General features: G+C 42.2%; 1 protein-coding gene across 4 annotated transcripts in view; it reads right to left on the bottom strand.

Moving 5' to 3' along the window:
- Positions 1 to 6,158: 6,158 nt before the first annotated feature.
- Positions 6,159 to 22,669, bottom strand: part of ZFP91 (ZFP91 zinc finger protein, atypical E3 ubiquitin ligase) — a 284,968-nt gene continuing 268,457 nt past the window's right edge. For all 4 annotated transcript variants that reach the window (XM_085651803.1, XM_085651804.1, XM_085651806.1 and 1 more), the window contains one exon: positions 6,159 to 9,075. In XM_085651803.1, coding sequence (XP_085507929.1) covers positions 8,619 to 9,075 — 457 coding nt within the window. In that variant the 3' untranslated portion in view covers positions 6,159 to 8,618. The remainder of the gene's footprint in view (positions 9,076 to 22,669) is intronic.

Genomic DNA, 22,669 nt, shown 5'->3' with positions numbered 1-22,669 from the left:
GCCGTTCTGGGTGAATTTCTACTCGAGTGGCAGGAAGATCACGAACTGCAGTTCATGCTGCACTCAGCCACTTGTGGAACTCAGTGTTGTTTTTTTGTCACTTCTAGAAGTTCCGCATAGTGGAACTCCACTCTACCCAGGCCTAATTTTAACGTCGAATCGCAATCGCTTCCATAACCAATTCTTGAGGCGATGACCAAAAAACTCGACAGAAGCAAAATACATAGCAGATACAGCCTGGCATAAAGAAAATCACTGTACACCCAGCAAAGACTCATGTTTCCAAGAAGCCTTTGTCCTTTCAATAAGCCTTGGACACTTCTCCACCCCCTCTTAAACGACAAAAGGACGAAGACACTAGCCATAGATTTCCCTTCATATATTGAACAAACATATGTTTTAGTAGATCATCCACAACCACAAGACTCTTGGGATGATTATCATGTTGAACCACAGGATAATACTGATCCTGACCTATACCCATCAGGGCCTCCACCACCAGAGGATGCCTCAGCTTTTCAAGATTTAATTGCAAGGGCAGCAGCCTTCCATCAGGTCCCATTACACAAGGATCCCATTGATGAGTCTCTGTGACTCTTACTTATATACAAAGAGGAACACAATGGTTGCCAATGTTAAAAGGGGTTTTACGACATGCTGACAAAATATTTAAAGACCCAGTTAAAGCTTGCATTATCACACCAAGAATAGATAAAAAGAATAAAGCTGCCCCTTCAGACCCTTATACATTAAAGGTCAACTAACACCAGACTCTTCAGTGGTAGCAAATGCTAGAGAAAGAGCAAATTCCCAAACTAAAGGAGATGCTCCTCCTCCAGACAAAGAGTAAAAACTAACAATCTTCTGGCAAGAGGGTTGTGGCACAATCCAATGGAGACTAGCAGACAGTCTAGCCCTTTTTGCTTGATACAATCAAGCACATTGGGATGAAATGGGAGGGACTCCTCCAAAATCCCCCACAAGAATTTAGAAAAAGTGATCGATAATAAGTTACAGAAGGCAAACTAATTTCTAATAATTTTATTAAATGTGCTCTTGACGCAGCAGATGCTGTGGCTCGAAGTATCAACACCAGTATTTTACTTCGCAGGCATGCTTGGCTTAGGGTATCTGGTTTTAAACCAGAGGTTTAACAAGCTGCCCTAAATTTACCATTTGACAAAGAACACCTTTTTGAACGGCAAGTTGACACTCGAAACGATAAGGATACAGATGTGGCAAAATCAATGGGGGTGCTACAAACTACAACATTTTGTGGTTCCATTCACTGCCCATCTTTAGACAAATGCAAAGATAACAGTTGATGGACAGAATGCAGAACAATGTCATACATTCACCCCGGTACAGAGATCTGGGCCCAAACCCATATTTTTTTTGCTCACCAAGTCATTCCAGTTTGAACCCAGCCATATGCAATTCAGTCTTGACTCAGTGCCTCATGGGAACAGTCCAGCCCAAACTGCCAAGTCAGGTCCTCCCTGGGCTGGAAAAAAGCATCCTAGGACCGGTTTCGGGGTTTCACCCATCTTCAGCTGGGATAGCTTGATTCTAGTGACATGGAGAGCACGGGACCCATGTCTGGGCATACCCATCCCACTCGGGGTGACAAATGCAAAAACAACAGTTGATGAACAGAATGCAGAACAATGTCATACATCCACCCCAGTACAGAGATCTGGGCCTAAATCCACTGCCAAGCCAGGACTAGGAGGACCTGGCTCCGCAGTTTGGGCTGGACTGTTCCCATGAGGCACAAGGTCAAGACTGATTTGCATATGGCCAGGTCTAAACTGGGGTGGCATGGTGAGCAATCACCAGCACAAATAACATGGGTATTGTCTGGAACTCCACACCACTACTCCAAACATTCTTCCTCCCAAACACAACCTCTGTTCAGCATCAACTTTTGTTAAAGACATGATGGCAGCTATTTTATCAAAAGGAGCAATAGGGCCAGTTCCAATGCAACAACAGGGAACAGGAGTATATTCTCTATGCTTCCTTATTCCCAAAAAGGATGTCTCACTGAGACCCATTTTAGACCTCAGAGTATTAAATCAATACATTTTGATAGAACACTTTCACTCGGTCAACCTTCAGGTGGTTATACCTCTAATTCTGCAGGGAGATTTCATGGCCACATTACACTCGAGGACGCCTACTTTCATATGCCCATTCACCCAGTGCATCGCAAGCATCTACGCTTTCTTTTTCAAGGCAAACATCAGTTCAAAGTACTTCCTTTCGGAGTCACCACAAGCCTAAGGGTATTCACAAAATATCTAGCGGCACATCTAAGAAGGGCAAACATTCATGTCTTTCCTTATCTAGATGATTGGAATCATAAAACAGACTAAAACAATGCAGTCAATGTACTTTTGGCAGACCCAAATTCTTCTACACCAATTAGGGTTCACAGTCAGTCTGCAAAAACCCCATTTGCAACCTGCACAAATACAGCCATAGCTAGGGTCTGTTCTCAAAAACAGCCACTATTCACAAAATTCAGTCCTTAGCGCAACAATTTCAGACAGGAGTACACATTCAAGTCAAAATAGTGCTGAGAGAGCTAGGAATGATGGCATCATGTATAGCCATAGTTCCAAATGCCAGATTCCATATGCGACCAGTGCAAGAATGCTTCTCACGTCAATGCAATCCGTCACAGTGTCACCCTCAAGAACTAGTGTTGATAGTCGCACAGATTCCTTTCTACATTGGTGGAACCTACACAATTTATCCAAGGGGTGGTCGTTTCTAGACCCTGTTCCCCAAGTCATTCTTACAGCGGATTCCTCTCTTACAGGTTGGGGGCTCATCTGCAACATCCAACTAAACATGATTTACAACACCAGAGTCTCCATATCAACTACCTCGAGCTTCAAGCTGTACCCCTAGCATTGAAAGCATTCCTAATTTACCTAAAGAACAAGGTTGTCCTAGTCCGGACAATTGGACAATAATGTATTATTTACAAAAACAGGGAGAGGGGGGGGGGGTTTAGGGGAGCACACTCTCCAGCGATCATGCCTAGCACAGACGATATGACGTTTAGCTCTACTACACAACATCAATCTTTTAGCGGAACATGTTCCAGGAACGAGCAATCAAGTTGCAGGCCTCCTCAGCAGGACTGAGCAACAAGTCCACAAATGTGGGAGCTTCTACACAGAGTCCTACTCACATACTTTCGCAAATGGAGGTTCTTTCAAATAGACCTATTTGCAACCCCAGAAAACGGCAAATGCCAAAACTTTGCAGCCAGAGTCCCACACCCTCAATCCAATGGCAATGGATCAATTGGTCAGCGATATTTACATACGCTTTTCCCCCTCTCCCACTACTTCCATTTGTGGTCAGGAAGTAACGACAAACTTCACTCACACTAATACTAGTGGCACCCACATGGGCTTGTCAACCATGGTTCACCACCCTACTGGAACTTTCTCAGGTTCCACATGAGAAGCTTCCTCTCCACCTGGATCTTCTAACACAGAACCAAGGAGAAGCAAGACATCCCAATCCCAACGAAATGAATCTTGGAATATGGCTCATGAAGTTATAGAGTTTGGGCAGCTTAATCTTCCACAAAATGTTATGGATGCTCTTGAGGAGTCGCGTAAACCAACAACTAGACAATCTTACGCGGCCAAATGGAAAAGGTTATTTACTGTACAACCAAAAACTGCGATCCATTTGATGCACAAGTACAAACTATTATTTATATTTTATAAATACAAATATCAGGTCTTGCCTACACTTCTATACGACTAAATTTAGCTGCAACTGCTGCTTATCTACAAAACAGACAACATACATCTTTGTTTAAAGTATTGGTCATTAAACCTTTCATGGAGGGACTTAGAAGAATGATTCCTCCCAAACTACTAACAGCACCAGTTTGGATTCTTAATGGTGTCCTAACAGGTCTCATGGGTCCTCCTTTTGAGCCACTGTATTCCTGTCAACTTCAATTTTTATCTTGGAAAGTTGCTTTTTTAATAGCAATTGCTTCACTTAACGAGTTGGCAAACTCCAGGCATCAATATTAGAAGAATCTATCTTCAAATTGCACAAATATAAGGTAGTTTTAAGGAAAAGCCGAAAATTCCTTCCTAAAATGGTCTCTCCTTGTCATATGAACAAATCTATTGAATTGCCTTTGTTCTTTCCAAACCCAGACTCTGGGGCAGAAAGAGCTCTTCATACTTTAGATGTTAAAAGAGCTTCAATGTATTATATTGACAGAACTAAACGTTTCATAAAGACAAAGCAACTATTTGTTGCTTTCTCACCTCCACACAGGGGAAGACCAATTTCAAGAAATGGAATTGCTAGACTGATCTTTCAATGCATCCAAACATGTACTGCTAAAGATAAACGAAAGCTGCTAGTTACCCCTAAAGCCCACTCTACTAGGAAAGTTGGGGCTTCTATGGCATTTTTAGGGAACATTCCAATTGGTAAAATATGTAACTTGGTCTACACCACATACTTTTACTATACATTGTGTGGATGTAGCAGCACGGCAACGATCAATGTTGGACAGGCTGTACCAAGTACACTATTACGAACTACTCCAACCCCCACAGGATAGCCTCCGCTTTGGGAGAGGGACTGCTTTACAGTCTATGCTAAGCATGTGTATCTACAGCCAGACATGCCTTGAACGGATTACGTTACTTACCTAGTAAGTATCTGTTCTTGGCATGTAGTGCAGTAGATTCACACGCGCCCTCCCTCCTTCCTGGATACCGGTGTGGTTGGTCGTTTCCATTTATTTACATTAATAGCTTGGTCAACACAATCTACACTATTTTCAACTCCATTTTCACCCGTTTGCTACAAAACAATCTAAAGATGGAGTCGATGCCATGCACATTGTTACCAACAGGAGGAGTCACAGACTTGAGATCTCGAAAATAATTCTTCGAAGAAAAACAACTTGTAATCATTCGCGCTCAACACTAGATGGCGGACTTATGCAAAGCATGTGCCTCTACAGCAGTACATGCCAGGAACAGATGCTTATTAGGTAAGTAACAATCCTTCTCTTCTAAGGATCAATTGATTGATTCATTTCTGCTATAAGTGAATAGGTGGAGCAAACTCACCAACTCGCAAGTAATGGCCGGCGATCTGCAAATGTAGTATTGATCTGTACCCCACATCGTCTCTGTTATAAAATTACAGGTGGAGGATCACGGTTTCCGTTGTGGATTTGAGGAGGCTAATTCGGTTCAAGTTTTTGCTTTGTGGCCTGCTTTGTGTTTGTTCTGGGAATTTGTTTTTGAAAATATGTATGCCATATTGACTTCAGGTTGCAACTGACTAAGCTAATTATACTTGTACATTCACCAGCTATCCCTCTCCCTTTAGCAGGTTTATTTTTCATCTCAATTTCTCTGGCCAGACTGGTTCTAGCACGTTTTTGGCTCTCTAGCGAGTCTCCAAATCCTTGAGTCTGGTGGAGGAAATGTCTTAATTTTAGCATGCTGGAAATGGCTTTATAAGATCGGGATCCATGTCGCTGCTACCCGGGACACAGGTGCTTATAATAGGTTTTTTTTCCATCTCACCACATTGCTCCCCTCCACATGTATATGCTCTTTATTTTTGTATTACGTACAAGGAATCCTTATCTAGGTTGCAGATCTGTTTTGCTACTCCTCTGGGTGTCCTTAGTTTAAGCCTCGTTCTCACTTCCTATTAGACATGTAATCTATGTTGTTACCCGTCTCTGCTCGCTGATTATGTTTAAAAAAAGAAATTCATTAAGATCATTTAAACAAAACAAAAAAAAGATCGTAAAACATTAATACCCCCCGACCACCAGCTTAGCAAAAACTTTGCACTCACATCTACAATGTTTTAAAATTGCTGCTGTGTAGTTGCAGTATTCTACATTTTGCCCATCTTCCTCTTAATTTAATTGGCATGAATGCGCTAAATCAATATAAATCTCAGGTATATTGCCAGCATACACACTATCATTCCCATACCGCAATATGCTCTGCGAGGACTTGTTTTCAATGAGAGTACAATAAAGCCGACTACATTGGAGTTCAGCACTTTTTTTTTTTTAAAAAAAAAGCAGATTTTCATTTCTTAATGAAACATAATGGACACGAATAATACATGTTTGTGCCACTCTATATTTCTTTTCTTGCTGCAAACTATTGAAATAAACATCACAATATTGTGAGAGGGGAAAGTTGGGAATCGGGTGGAAAAGTGCATTTACAGGATGCATAGCAAACAGAAAAGAACATTCGTAGAAACACATATGCTAAGAGGAGGCAGTGGCTGTTCACAAATAAAAGACAGTTTACAGATTCCCAGGATTGAAACAGAGGTACAAGGACATGCTGGTAGGAAGGTGTGAATGCACTCGATGCCTGCGTGTATTATTAATTCTCAGTGATCCACTTTTTCTTTTATTCTCCATTTTCTTTTCTAACAAAACCTCCATTTGTGAATCATTTACATAACCAGAAGGGGGCTCCCTTACAATCCCAGTAGGGAGACTTCCATAAATCCTCCCAGTTATTTGGCTGTGACTTCCGTTGGCATCATGGGCTTAGTTCTTATCAGTGAATTGGAGGTGGATGCTAGCAAGGAAACCTTTGGATTTGATGGGCGAATTAGATAACAGCTTCCCACACCCAATATATTAAACTAGATTAGGTATCTGACACAATTTTTCATTGAAACCGGGCGGCACGGTTAGTGTTATGGACTCAGACCGAAGTCGCAGATTATGCACCTGACAAGCTCGCTTCATACAAACATTGGCCCATTCAGAACCACTGACATAAAATTGATTTTGCCAAAACATAGAAAGATTTAAGTCCCTCACACCCTCAATCTTTTATTGAAACTACTATTCACTGCTAAAGGGAGATAGGCATTGCATTAAGTCATTAATCCATACACATATCCGTGGTCTTAGGGTTAGAGTAGGCCAAATGTTAAACAAAAAGGAATTTCAGTATTTTTGCCGCATACATCTTTCTCGGACTTGCAGAAAGACTACCCTTCCTCTGTGGCAATTCATAACAGCCACAAGACTACCCAATTTCCATCAGCTAGTGAACATGTTCCCGAACAGTTATAAAAAAAAATATCCTTTCAATAATAAATACAATGGATTTAAACAGAATAAACTCCTCCCCCTTCTGCAACACAAGAAATATTTACATGTCAAAGTGCACCAATATGATTTTCTTCACAATTAATCCAATTTCTTCTTTCAACTACTGTAAGGGGTGGGTCAAATAAAGTACATTACTCCACTCTAACCTTTATGTTCATCATTAAAATTCACAAACTCAGGATTTCAAATGAAGCAAATATAGCGTTTTCACTCCAGTTAGTGACATTACTGCTGACTTTCTACCACTGTGCAGGCTATTTCCAGTGCATACTTCCCACACAGCGACATGGAACCATGTGATGGGCATAGGTGGCTAATCTCAATGAAAAGGTTCATCTTTCATGATAAACCTGCTGGTGAGGTACTGCTCGGATGCTCCCATGCAGTGCCTGCCTGGCTAATCGACAAGGTGAATCCCAAGTGTCTATTTCCTATGGATTTCACCAGCAGCACATTCATCCTGAAGCGAGACGGGTGTAGTGAGGTGAAAATCAGAAGAGATTTCCTATGAATAATTCACTGGACACAGACTTTCAGACAAGTTACATGGGTTGTCTGCATACTGTGCACCAGGATCCCTACCGGCAATTTTGAAAATTAACTGTCTTTGTTTTTTGATCTGTCCCCTAGCCGTTTTTCAGTGTTGTTCTCTGGGCAGTACGAGAAAGGTAATGAAAAAGAGGACACTGATTGAGAAGTCTGTATGTAGCGAGGAAAGAAAGGACAAGATCATAAATCCAAACACAGCTAGATTCCTACATGATATAAACTGACCTCCCACCAAGAACAATAAAGTGCTAAGTTCAATAGCCCAAGAAATACATGTCTGGCATCGACCCCTAGAGGCACATATGATTGCTAAGATGGAGTTAGAAACGACAGGCTTCAACAGAGTACAGCTGGTGAATTAAAACAAGACGTTAAAATATTTCTTGAATCTGCAGCATTTCTTCAGGGTCCAACATTTTCTCCTTTTATAGAAAGGTGCCCAAAAAAATGATGATTTGAAAAATGTCTGCCACAGCGATTGCCTCAGATTAGTCAATCAAGGAGCAATCTCACCAGGAGAATGTTCCTCAACCAGTACAGAAGCCTGGATACTTAATTTGGGCTACACCTGCCCCGTGCAAACACACTGATTTTCTCCACCTGAAAAAAATAAATAAATGTATATTTATAGTCAGCCTTTACCCTCACTACATCTGTGGCACACTCCTAAAAACACGGAATGGAAAAATGCAGAGAAGACCGTAGAGCTGCAAAACGGATCCAAATTTGTCTATGGTAGACATCTCACTGAGTATGCTAATGTTTAGGTTTTTTTTATTGGTTCAACTTCTTCCTCGGTTTCCTTACATGTTTAACGCAATGTTTTCAAAGTCTAGTTGTAAAGAGCAAGGGAAAATAGTTATTCTGTGCCCACAATTATTTTTGTGTTCTTTTAAGGTCCAGCAGAGTCGGCAGAATCTTCTATCAAAACCTCTGTTGTGGCACCCAGGATGCCAGTGTTCATTACAAGTCCTTCCATGTTGCTCCCACACCCCATGAGCATTTTACTTTCGCTGGCCACATTCATTCGGTCCATTGGGCTGCAGTAAACATCACCCGTGCCTGGGAGTAAGGAAAGACCCTGGGAATTAGTGGTAGGTGCAATGGTCTCAGGGTTGGAAGCCAATATGTCTGTACTTGTTATGAGGGCTCCTGCATTAGCAGCCAAAGCCTCAGCAATCAGCACTTCTGGGTGGCTCTTGGCCTTGTGAGCCACCACACTGTCTTTCTTTTCAAACTTTTTGCCACAGATGTTGCAGGAGAACTGGTAGAAAGAATCTGCATCGTGCTTCTTCATGTGCCAGTTAAGAGAAGCTTTCTGACGACAAGTGAAACCACAGATTTCACACCTGTAGAATAAAAATTAAAAAAATTATCATCAAGTTTGAAACTGTAGCATACAAATCTAACAAGTTACTTACGCACAAATGTATTTTATGATTAAACCAGCTATCAAAGTGGATACACACCAATGTTCATAACCAAAACTGCATAGAACAAAGCAAAATCAAATTACTATTTCTCAATTAGCATCAGAACACCACGAGGTGGATATGAGGGCATAGTCTTTTCAATGGAAATTATCGGTCCAAATATGAACAAACGTAAAAAGCCACATGCTCAGACTATAGACCAGAGTGAGTGGAAAGATAATGGAGATCATAATTTCTAGCTCTCCATATTGAATACTTAACTCCCCTCCACTTACATGTGCGATTCCTAGAACACTTTTCAAGATAATCTTTTCCCCTTTCCCATCCATAAAAAGGCATATATTTTATGTCCTTTTTAAAGATGGCAGATTAAACATTGAAACTGGCATAATAGAAGCAGTCCAAACTTTACACACTTTTTTTTTCTTTTTAACATGAAAAATTAATGGAACATTGACAAGTAGTTGGGAGTATAAAAGGAAAAATACACGGTGCATTTAAGCTGAAGAGTGAATTTGCCCTTCTCAGAGGGCATGGGTTTAGCAGTTGACAGCTCATTTAAAGGTTCATGTGAAGCATTCGATAACAATAAAGGCTTGTTCACCTATATCCACTCTGCTGGCTTCATGTGAGGCAAGCAAGTTTTCATTATGTGTTCACCCAAGATTTCCATATTAGAGAACTAGAAGTAATATAACCTTTCCGTCAAGGAAGTTTCACTGAAATTCTTGAACACAAAGGAACTCGTCCCCATCTCCTCTATCAGTAGAGTGGATGGGAGGTTGGCACATATAACGGGTACCTGCTAGCTCACCAAACATGTTTCACAAAGAAGCTTGACCCTCTTGGCCTCCCGTTCTGGAGTCTAAGACTATACATTATAGCCTTGCAAATGTGTGGACTAATTTCCTGGTAGTCGCAAAACAGACATTGAAAATTATGCTTCATTTGATGTAAAAAGATCCACATGGAGTAAAATGTGCCGGTATAAATCTTCTAGTTGGAATCACTGTCACCTTTTACTGCATATATTGCCAAGACGCTCTGAGCAGACTAAACATGCCCATCAAGTTAATGTCTTTTTTAGGCACCCGTGGCACCTTGTTCCTCTGGATGTCGAAAAAATGACACCAACGGCTTGTTTTTGCAGCTAGGGTCCAAATCAAAGTTCAGTGGTGGGAAGCTCTAACCAAGATGCGTTTTCTGGTCCTGAAGCTACAGGAATACAGTTGGCCTCACCCTTTAAACCATCTCTAAACCAAAGGTACAAAGGAAAAGCAGGGTTCAAGCCTCAGTCCTTCTCCTAGTCCTTGTTCCAATATTTCTCATTTGGGGTTTGTTTGCAGTATCTATTGGTGAGCACACGTCATTAACTGGGGACAATCTTTCAAAATGGCAGTACAAACGAGCCTGTGTGTGTGTAGCTCAGAATTCGCACCCAGTGCCTATCAAATTTAGCCACAGATACTTTTTCAAAAACCAAGCCCTTGCTTGTTCTGAGGTCGGGTAACCTGCTAGCAGCAGAGACAAGTAAGCTGGGTAAAGGCCTTACAGGTTACCGTCCACATGGCAGTTGTCCAGACTTTGTGTAACCATTTGCTGGCTCATTTTTTCTCCCTTCTATTACAACTCAAGATAAGTAGCCAGTAATTACTTCTCCAAGCCTTCCTGCAAGAAAGCCTTTCCATATTGACTTTTCCCAGGAGGGTATTTCACTCCTCATCAAGGAGCTTATTACTGCCACTGGATGGAGAAGGCCTATCATAGAAGTGAATTAATTACTGACCAGGCTGCCACAAAGATTTTTATTTTTTAAAGACATATCTGCAGTATTTTTAACAAACATTTATAGCCAACCTTAAATTAGCTTTGAAAGGGACCATAATGCGTTGTGGATAATCTCTGTAGCTTCTTCCTAGTTTGACATATGAACAAAATATTATTTTTATTGACAGACTGGCAGTGAAAAATAAGTGTTCATAATTCTTTTACTACAATTAAATATCAATGCTAAACTTTGCGCACTGGGACATCATGTACGTCGTCATGAAATATGTTTTGTGATAGGATACTTCCCCCCTGAGAAACGTATCTGTAAAAATAAGCCATTCAAGTGTGGTAAATATTCTTTTTTACCTAAACTGAATTTCATACGGAATCTTTAAAATAAAGTAAAATAGCTCAGAATAACAAGAGGCAGAATCCGTGGTATAAGAGGTTTTCTAAATGGGCTTTATTCCATCAAAAATGGCCGACTCGAGTCGCGGCCTTCAGGTTCCGTCACCACGAGGGTTCAGGAAGTGAAGTACAATACTTTATTGACAAGAAGTAACTTTTATAGGTCATACACTTACAATGAAACAAATGCAAAAAGGCGTAACAATTGATAAGATAAATTAACATAGTGATACGTAATTGAAACTAGGCGTAATAAGGAGCAAAAAGAAACATGATTGGCTCTGGTTATCTTACATAGGTGGATCTATACGATAATACTTAACATAGATGCGCGCGCAGCAGTATGACGTGTGATTGACGTGCAACTAGGGGGTGAAGGGGACTTGACATTTAGCTCTACATGTGGAGACGAGAAGTCTGGGGGGTCAAGTCAACCTAATCCCAAATCATATCTACCATCCTATGTTTAGAGAACTATGTTATCCACAAGGAAGGACTCTCGGACAGAATCTATTCTATACTAACTGTGTGTGCGTGTACAAGCGTCTAAGTGTCTATATGAGATGCGAGGGGCAGAAAACTTTCCATAGCAACAGGGCTATGAATCACTTGCAGGAGGACGGAAAGGCTGAGTCCTTTGCTTGTGAGCTAAAGGAAATGTTTACCTAAATCACTAGACAGGAATGCATCGGCTGGAGAGCAAAATAGATAATTCGAAGGTGAAATACAGCTTCTTGGCAGGCAGGCGAAAACTGGCCGAGGCAGGCACCGTTAGCTGCACAGGGAGTAGGACAAAGTTCATGGATACAGATGCGAGCTCAAGCTGAAACCGTCAGAGACAGAGAGCAGGGAAAGGCTTTGAGGACAGAATCGGGCCTACTTGCCTGGACTATAAAAATGTAGTAACTTAGCCATATAAAGTCGGTGGCCTTTCATACTTAGGAATCGAATATCCAGCCCATCGATGGCGGATCTGACAGAGAACATGTCGACGGTAGACACACATATGTTTGCGTCTTAGAAACTGGAACTGGAGGGAACATACATGTACTTGTAACATGCATATAGAACCGTTGGGGTCCAAGATAGGGGACATAACTGATCAGGAAAATCCACATTTCCACATTCCCTCCTTGTCCCCTACTTGCCCTTCAAGAGATATCAATCTTCATCATTCCATCGATTTGCTCATGGAGCATCATTTCTTCTTCCTTCTTCTTCCGGTATTTTGAATGAGAACTGTGATATGGAATGCATGATGTGGCACACAGACCACAAATCGCTGGTCCACATTGTAGGCATAAACAACAACTGAAGAGCATAAGAAGGCCAATACCTAGGAAGGATAGAACTCTCCATCCCCAGTCTGATATCACACTCCAAAACCACCCGGACCACGTCCAAGTGCCTGGATTTTCGTGTATCTGGCTTACAATCTTATGAAGGCGTGTTATAGCTTTATATACAGATGGCGAATTTTCTGGTATGAATATGCAGCAGCTGGATCCGATGACCCTGCAAGCTCCGCCCCTATCAGCCAGGATGACGTCAAGGACAAGACGATTCTGGAGAACAACAATTCTCATCACTGATTGTTCCTCTGTCAGATTGCCTAGGGCGGCTATAGTCTCGTTTACTACAGCTTCAAGAGTCTTGGTGAGTCTGCGTATCAGCTTACTATTTGATATGGTACCTATATAGGGAAAGATACCTTTATTGAAATCTACATACTTGTCCCATGCCGTCTCAGTATAATCGACAACTGGGAGATCTCTACGCTCTCTTTTGTGTACTAAATGAACATTTCGATAATAATCAGGGGGAGCTAGGAAAACAGGTGGCAAAAGGAATGCTATGTAACAGGTACCATCCCAATCTAGAGGCAGACGCATATATGCCGTCTGACCACATATAAAGTAAGAATGGCGAGAAGCTCTAAATGAAGATTTACCTTGATCACTATATTCTACTGTAGTAACGCATTGGCTATGGCCCATATGTATGGAACCAACTTTTCTCACACATAATTCACCCTTAACTGGAAATACAGACATAGTGGGCAGAATTAGTTCAACTTCGGATTTGACATTCAAAATCATAAGATTAGGCGTAAAATTACCTAATTTATACACTTCATTTTCTAAATCAGTTCCTGTTCTACTGGGGTGACCCTCCTTATTGGGGTGACAGACTTTGAATAAAACTAGATTCAGATTTCCCCATATCCAATGTTGTTGATAAACTGCTGTGTTTGGGTCTATGGAATTTAATAAACTAAACCATGCTCCACAGGAGCCATTGTGTGTGAACGGATGTGGAAAGAAAGGCAGAACTCCTTTGGTATTCTGATAGGGAGGGAGTCGGCCACACACCCAACAATTGGTGGCATTACTAGTCTGATGGGAATGATGTAACATACTAATGAATGTGTTATTGCGCAGCGCAAGTCTATAGGACAACTCATGTGGGGGTAGGTCACTAAAAGAATGTTCATCAGTTATATTGAAAGCACGTTTAGAAACAGGATAATACATATGCAACAATATACTTGCAGTAACTATTAAAAAACTCAAGGAAAACAAAATTAATAAAGTCACAATACAGTGGCTACGCAGTAATTTACAATAAGCATGTCGTTTCATTATGATTCTGGACTCTACATCATTCAGACCTAAGGGATACATGTCGGGACAGATTCAACCGCTTCACCTTGGAGAGGACTTAAACAATCAAATCGTCCGACAGTTTGGATCTGGACCTGAGTTTCTGCTTATAGAATTCGGTGCTACTGGCCTCAGCCAAGGGTAGCTTTGAGTCAATGGGGGAAGACACACGGGGAGTACTGTTTGTGTCAGGAGGAAGTCCATGAAATTTCTTGATATGGCTGGAATGCACCCAGCCTTTTCTCCCTTCGATCTTCACAGCTGTTCTGGTCGTCAGCAGGACCAACTTAGGAAGCCTCCACCTTGGCTCCAGTTGGGTTTTCCGATCGAAATTCCTGACGAGAACATAATCGCCGGGAATTACATCATGAGGTTTCACCTCGGTGTTGTCGGGAAAAGCTGCGACTACCTGTGAACGACAAGATTGTAGTGCAGACATCAAGGAAGCCAGGTAATCTGTCAGCATATTACAGTCAACATCAGTTATTTTACGGGGTATAGGCGTCCCCCACATATTCGGTGGTCTACCAAAGATCACCTCATAAGGGGATAGCCCTGTTCGAGAGTGTGCTACCATCCTCATGTAAAATAGCGCAACTGGTAAGGCTACTATCCAGTCCACACCTTTTTCCTGACATATTTTAGACAATCTGATTTTTAAAAGTTGATTATGTCGTTCCACGAGACCTGCTGCCTCGGGGTGTCGGACACAGTGGAATTTCCACTGATATCCCAACAAAAGTGAGACATATTTCATTAATTCGGATGAGAAAGGCTGGCCGTTATCTGAATATACAACACGTGGTAAACCGTACCGTGGGAAGAATTCTCGAACTAGCTGCTTGGCAGTAGTCGGGGCAGTGTAATCTGATACGGGATACGCCTCTGTCCAACGAGAGAGAGCGCAGACAACTACGAGAACATATTTGAATCCTCGACAACGTTCCATCTGAATATAATCCATCTGGAGGACTTCAAAAGGATGGTCAGGAGGCTGAAATCCACCCTGCTCTACGGGAACACTCTTTCCTGGATTAAACTGACAACATATCATACAGGTACGAACTTTTTGTTTAGCTGCTGCTCGTAAATGTTTGTTGAACCAAATGTGCTGAATGCTGTCTAGCATAGCCTTCTCTCCTAAATGTGCTGGACTGTGAACTGTAGCTATAATGGCTTGAACCATGGAATCAGGGAGAAACCATACAGATTTCTCCTTCGTCATCCATCCTTGATCTGTCTGGATCCCTCCTAGTTCAGTCCACTTCTTTATTTCTTCTGCTGTGGCATGTGTCTGTATGTCAATTACGTCAAGTGCGGGATCCTTAATTGTCATACATTGTGTTGGTGCCTGAACTATTGGCTTTGTCATGTCTAATGTGCGATTCTGAGCAGTCTGTTTAGCTGTTCTGTCAGCTAAATCATTGCCTTGAGAAATGATATCAGTAACCTTCGTGTGTGCTTTACATTTTATAATCGATATAGCAGTGGGTAGATGTATTGCGTCTAACAAGGCATGAATGAGGGGTCCGTGCTGAATGTGGGCACCATGGGAGGTTAAATAACCTCTCTCTCGCCACAGCACGCCGAAGTCGTGTACAACTCCGAATGCATAACGTGAGTCAGTGTATACATTAACTTTCTTATTTGTGGCTTGAATACAGGCTTGCGTTAGGGCAATAAGTTCTGCTGCTTGGGCTGACAAAGTATCTATACAATTTGTCTCAATAACTTCAGTGTCTGTTGTGACTGCATACGCGGCCACTAAATCTCCTGTACTTGTTCTCATGCACGATCCGTCTACATACAACGTCAGGTCTGGATCTAACAATGGAACGTCTGTCAAGTCTTGTCTAGGTTTCGTCTTTATTTCAATGATTTCAACACAATCATGAGCTAGTGGATCTGTTCCAATTACAGGTAATAGTGTAGCAGGATTCAATGTATTACACCGTCGGATCTCTATGTGTGGTTGAAACAGTGTCAGTTCATAACCGGTAAGTCTTGCTATGGTCAAGTGTTGTGTTTGTGTTCGGTTCACAAGAACCTCTACTGCATGTGGTACCTGTACTGTCAATGGATGTCCTAACACTATGGCATCGCTTTGTCTGATTGCTAAAGCTGTCGCTGCCACTGATTTCAGGCATGCAGGCAAAGCCTGAGCTACGGGATCTAATGTACTGGAAAAATAAGCACATGGCTTGCGTGATCCTGCTTGATCCTGAGTGAGTACTGACAAGGCAGTACCTTCGCGTTCTGTGACAAAGAGTATAAAATGTTTGCTATAACATGGTGTTGCTAAAACAGGTGCTTGACATAAAGCTTCCTTTAGGCTTTCAAAAGCTTGTGTATGTTCCTGAGTCCAAGGGAGAACAGTCGATGTGGCTGCCTCCTGTGTGGTTAACTGAATGAGTGGTTTTGCTAGAAACGCGTACTGAGGGATCCACTGCCTACAATATGAAGTGAGGCCTATGAAAGCCCGCACCTCCTTTTGTGTCTGGGGTATTGACATGTTAGCAATTAACTGGATGCGATCTGGTGTAAGCTGCCTTCCCTCCTTGGACAGCGAGTGACCAAGATAAATAACTCGCTGGACACAGAATTGCAGCTTAGAAGGAGACACCTTGTGCCCCTTGTCGGCTAGAAAATGTAAAACTGTCAGAGAAGCCTTTTCACATTCAGGTTCGCTTCTCGCGGTGATCAGTAGATCGTCGACATATTGAAGCAGTGCAGTATTGACTGGCATGTGGATACTGTCAAGTTCTCGTTTCAGTGCTTGGCTGTAAATGCTGGGGCTTTCTGTAAATCCTTGGGGAGCGCGTGAGAATTTAAAACTGCGCCCATTTAAACTGAATCCGAACAAATATTGGCTTTCCGGATCTATTGGGACGCTGAAAAAGGCATTCTTGAGATCAATTACAGTAAAGAATGTTGCTTCGGAATCAATTGCTGTCAATAATGATGATATATCAGGGACCACAGGAAATTGTGGTACAATGCACTTGTTTAGTTCACGCAAATCAATAACCAATCGGTATACTGGTGGGGCAGTAGGATCAGTTCGTTTAAGAATCGGAATTATCGGTGAATTACATACATTGGAGTCTGTTTCTACAACTACTCCCTGGGCAATTAGCTCATCAATGATTTTCAGCAAAGCCACTACAGCATCATGCGGTAACTTGTATTGTCGCATTCGTGGTAGTACCACTCCTGCTTTCAATGTGACTCGGTATGGTGTAATGTTCATGCAGCCAACATCCGTAGGGCCTTGTGCCCATAGATGTACTGGTAAAGTCTGTAGTCGGGGATCCATGTCCCTAGACACATAGTGACCTTTAAAATCACGTAAAAACAACCTTACTCCTTCCGGAGAACAACATATTATGGCTCCTAGTGCTTTCAGAGTTTTAATTCCTAACAGATTTTCTGGGCATGATTTAGTAAGCAGTAAATCTGTAGTTCGTGTCAAAGGTCCTATCGTAAGTGGTAGAGGCTGTGATACTTCATTAACAATAGGTTTTCCTGAAAAACCAAGGGAAACATTTTGAGAGCCTGAGAGGGGTGCCCCTGGAACTTCACTACGTTTTATAGTTGTTCGACTTGCCCCTGTATCGAGTAAGAATTTTCTATCTTGACCTAATAATTCACTATGTACATAAGGTCCTTCTTGATCTACAGGAATCTCGATAAACGGTAAGTCAACTTCCCTCTCTAGGCTTGTTCATGCGTAACGCTGATACTCAGGATATTCATACTGTGCAGTCTGATACATTTGTCGTGTTGTGGTTTGTGTGGCAGTAGCAGGCAACGGTGGTGCAGCTGGCACAAACTGTATGGGTTGCTGTGAGGCTGGCATGGACTGTTGCTGAACTGGCATGGACTGTCCATGCTGCATAGCTCCTTGTTCATTCTGATCTGGTCTAACTAATCGTGGTCTCTCTTTTGCAATACCTGTAGCTATATTACGTTTCAGGACTGGACAATCGTGTACATAATGGCCTAGTTGTTTACAGTAATTGCAGGTTCCTTTTACAGGAACTGCAGAATCACCAGAATGTGTCACACCCTTTTTGTGACCATCTGCTGGTACTGTCTGAGAAACTAGCATTTTCATTTTTGTATCCTTCATGCGTCTATGCTCGTGTTCTTGTTCATCCCTAATTCTATTGTGATGATACTGTAACATTTGTAGCATTTGCGACGGAGTGTTACTTTGCCAGGTACTCTCGAATTTCAATATTCTATTCTTCACTGGGGGCAATGCATTTTCCACTAATTTTGTCACAAATAGATGTGGATATGAGTCACTACTTGCTTTTATACCACTATTTATACCAAAACATTTTTCAAATCGAGCATAATAATCGCTTGTGTCTTCATCTTGCTTTTGTTTGCAGGCTGTGATTGCACCCCAATCTTCCTTTTTTGTAGTTAATAAACGTGGCAGTACCTGTACTAGTAAACCTGGTAACAGTTTAACTTTATCCCCGAGCCCTGAACCTGCAGTTCGGCCCCTTTCTTCCTCTGCTAATGCTGTCCAGTCTATCTTTTGGTCTCCCACTTCCCACTCTTTTTCTTTCAGTTTTTCATAAATGCCAGCAGGCAAAAGCACCTTTAATATCGTCATAATATCAGGAAAGGTGTACTCTCCCATTAGTAACATGTCTTTAATTTCTCGGTGGAAACCCGCTGGGTCTTTATCATGACTAGGTACTACTTTCTTCATTTCTAATAATTCCATTTTTGATATGGGTGTGTAAACAAATACACGGTGAAACTCATTGTCTTCGCCTTTTATTGGGTGCACTTCCCGTAAAGGATTTTGTCTATCCACATAGTACGGCGTTCTTTCTCTGTGGGGCAGCGAGAGAGAATCCGGACTTACAAAAAGGACATACTGTTTACGTGACACTAATATCTCTTTAATTAGCTTGTTACTAGAACCTCTCCATCTGTTTGTGAGTAGTTCCGTTAATATATCAGGTAAAGGACCAGGGTCAGCATGTTGGCTCTTATATAATATGAGGAGTTGCTGAATCATATAGATTCCAGCTAAACGTTGTTCATCTGTACTGAGATTAAAAAACGTGTGTGCTACGGTCTCATCACCGTATTTTTCAGGACTGTCAATCCAGTGAACAGCTGATCTGGCTAATTCTTGCTCATCCATGGAATCGAGGAGGTGGTAACCCCTTCGTTCTCGTAGTATTTTATCTGCGGCTTGAAACGAATGTTCAGGAGACTTCAGATTTATTACAGGCGTCGGATACGTTCTGCTATTATTTGGACATACAGAGTGTATGGGATCAGAAAAACATCTAGTATTTTCACAGGATCTTCCTCTGCCTACATAGGCTATGGTCTCTGACTGTCTTGCGGAATTCCCTGATTCGGACACTTCACCTTGCTCAAACTCGTCTGTTCCCAATCTCTCTTCATGAATACGCTCTATTTCTTTACGGATTTTTCGGCACATGGCTATTATACAATTTTGCTTATCGTGTCTCCCTTCTGATATATTCTGACTCCATCTTGTAAGAATAAGCATTGCATTCGGGTCTACCCCCGGACGATCTTGATTTCTGATCACACAGTTTATGAGGAAACGTAACAGTTCCCCCTGTATCTCTACTTTCTGGAATTCCATAGCTCTGTGAATACATCCTGGATCTCGTCCTGTTTGAACAAAATGATATATGTTATCTAGATGCGTAATCATCCCTGGTAACCTCGCTAAATACTCTGCGGCTCGCCTGATACGTAATGATGCCAGGACCATTTCATCCTCTTTACCAACCACCGGGTCATATCTACAATTTACAAGGAGTTCTTTAAGCGTACGTTCACTTACGAATTTAGGTGTACGTGAATGCGCTGACTCTTGAAAAACAAGTTTATTTATTCTGGGTGGTGTAAAGGTACTGCTAGCACCTCCCGTGGCCCCATCTGGGGCGTCGGGTGTGAATGGGTTTGTCGAACGTGACACAGCAACTATGGGCGTCGACACCCCTGTAGAATCGACTGCGGAGACAGATGCCGAAACAGATGTGCTTGCCGAAGCTTGCGTCGGGACTTGCTGTTGCACGGGTACAGATACCTGATCCTGACGTTGAACCCCTCCGCCAGACGGTCTATGTGGTGTGGCGTTAGCATACTCGGGGGCTGCATCGTCTAGATATGAGGAAAGAAAAACATCTTCTGCGGTTCTGGGATGCCCTTTTGGATGTACCTTAATTGGAAATAATGGGGGTGGCAAGTCTTTTGGCATCTCTGGAGCAGCCTTAGGTAGTCCTTCGGCTAGAAGGGGATACATACCATTCATAAGAGCATTTCTTTGTCTATTTACTTGTTCTGATTTCACTCGGATACCTTCCTCAATTAATAGATTTTCTTGAACTTTATTTGAACTTTCTTTACTCCTCTCTTCTTGTCTACGTGCTTTTTCTGTTCGTCTATGAGATTCTTTACGCCATAACTCAACAGCGTCTTTCTGAGACTGTCTGACCTTTCTTTTCCATAACTCTTCCTCCACTTTCATGATGCACTCTGCATCCCAGGTTCCCGCTACGGGCCACCTTTGACTTTCCGGCAATCCCTTGGTATAATCTACCCATAGATCAAGAAACAATATGGCATCTAAGCCATGCTTATGGTACATAAAATGCCCTGGAGTGTCCCTAGGAGGAATAGGAACTGCTTCTTCAAGCACTCCTTTTCTGGTGGTAATCTGTCTTAACTTCGAGAAAAGCGGCATATTGACAACTGATCTGATACTTACTCTTGAATTTACTTAATACGAAAAACACAATAATGAACAGTGAACAATGAACAATCATTCATACCACAATATGCAAGACATTTAAACACTTTAAAGATTGAACATTAAATATTTTAACGATGACCGACAATGATGACAGTCTGCCTAACTAATCACCACGCTGAATTCTTGACAGTAACTGAATACTTCGGAATACTTGATATACTGCTAAACAGTACATATACACTGCTAAACAGTGCAGACCGGATTTGTGTACCCAAATCCGTCTTGACCGGCACAACCTATGTGTGCGTCAACACGCCTCCCCGGCGATGGTACTCACCGAGTAGCTCCTTGAAACGGAAGGCCTCAGAGAAAGGACAGGACTCGATGACTGCGGACAGCGGACCCTCTGGACATCGGGATTTCGAGAAACCTGGTGGGCCTCTGTATACCTCGGATCTTGCTCTCTCAGCTAGGCTCTGGTCGGGATACTTCGCACTTCTCACCGCCTCGTCTGGGTTGATCGCAGCCTCAGTCGCCCCCGCTTGACCGGAGGGAGCTTACAGGAAATCCTGCTGGTACGCGTTTATGGTCCGTCCAGTTGTGGCAGGAGACCGGGCCTGCAACGCACCGCCGGCGCGTGAGATGAGAAAGTGTCCCTGTTCGGGCGCCATTATGTGGTAAATATTCTTTTTTACCTAAACTGAATTTCATACGGAATCTTTAAAATAAAGTAAAATAGCTCAGAATAACAAGAGGCAGAATCCGTGGTATAAGAGGTTTTCTAAATGGGCTTTATTCCATCAAAAATGGCCGACTCGAGTCGCGGCCTTCAGGTTCCGTCACCACGAGGGTTCAGGAAGTGAAGTACAATACTTTATTGACAAGAAGTAACTTTTATAGGTCATACACTTACAATGAAACAAATGCAAAAAGGCGTAACAATTGATAAGATAAATTAACATAGTGATACGTAATTGAAACTAGGCGTAATAAGGAGCAAAAAGAAACATGATTGGCTCTGGTTATCTTACATAGGTGGATCTATACGATAATACTTAACATAGATGCGCGCGCAGCAGTATGACGTGTGATTGACGTGCAACTAGGGGGTGAAGGGGACTTGACATTTAGCTCTACATGTGGAGACGAGAAGTCTGGGGGGTCAAGTCAACCTAATCCCAAATCATATCTACCATCCTATGTTTAGAGAACTATGTTATCCACAAGGAAGGACTCTCGGACAGAATCTATTCTATACTAACTGTGTGTGCGTGTACAAGCGTCTAAGTGTCTATATGAGATGCGAGGGGCAGAAAACTTTCCATAGCAACAGGGCTATGAATCACTTGCAGGAGGACGGAAAGGCTGAGTCCTTTGCTTGTGAGCTAAAGGAAATGTTTACCTAAATCACTAGACAGGAATGCATCGGCTGGAGAGCAAAATAGATAATTCGAAGGTGAAATACAGCTTCTTGGCAGGCAGGCGAAAACTGGCCGAGGCAGGCACCGTTAGCTGCACAGGGAGTAGGACAAAGTTCATGGATACAGATGCGAGCTCAAGCTGAAACCGTCAGAGACAGAGAGCAGGGAAAGGCTTTGAGGACAGAATCGGGCCTACTTGCCTGGACTATAAAAATGTAGTAACTTAGCCATATAAAGTCGGTGGCCTTTCATACTTAGGAATCGAATATCCAGCCCATCGATGGCGGATCTGACAGAGAACATGTCGACGGTAGACACACATATGTTTGCGTCTTAGAAACTGGAACTGGAGGGAACATACATGTACTTGTAACATGCATATAGAACCGTTGGGGTCCAAGATAGGGGACATAACTGATCAGGAAAATCCACATTTCCACATTAGTCAAAGGCTCTGAATGACAGGTGTTGGCCATAGAATG

This window comes from Triturus cristatus, chromosome 4_1 (genome assembly GCF_964204655.1).
Source record: "Triturus cristatus chromosome 4_1, aTriCri1.1, whole genome shotgun sequence".
Lineage (NCBI taxonomy): Eukaryota > Metazoa > Chordata > Amphibia > Caudata > Salamandridae > Triturus > Triturus cristatus.
This window is presented reverse-complemented; position numbering and strand designations above follow the sequence as displayed.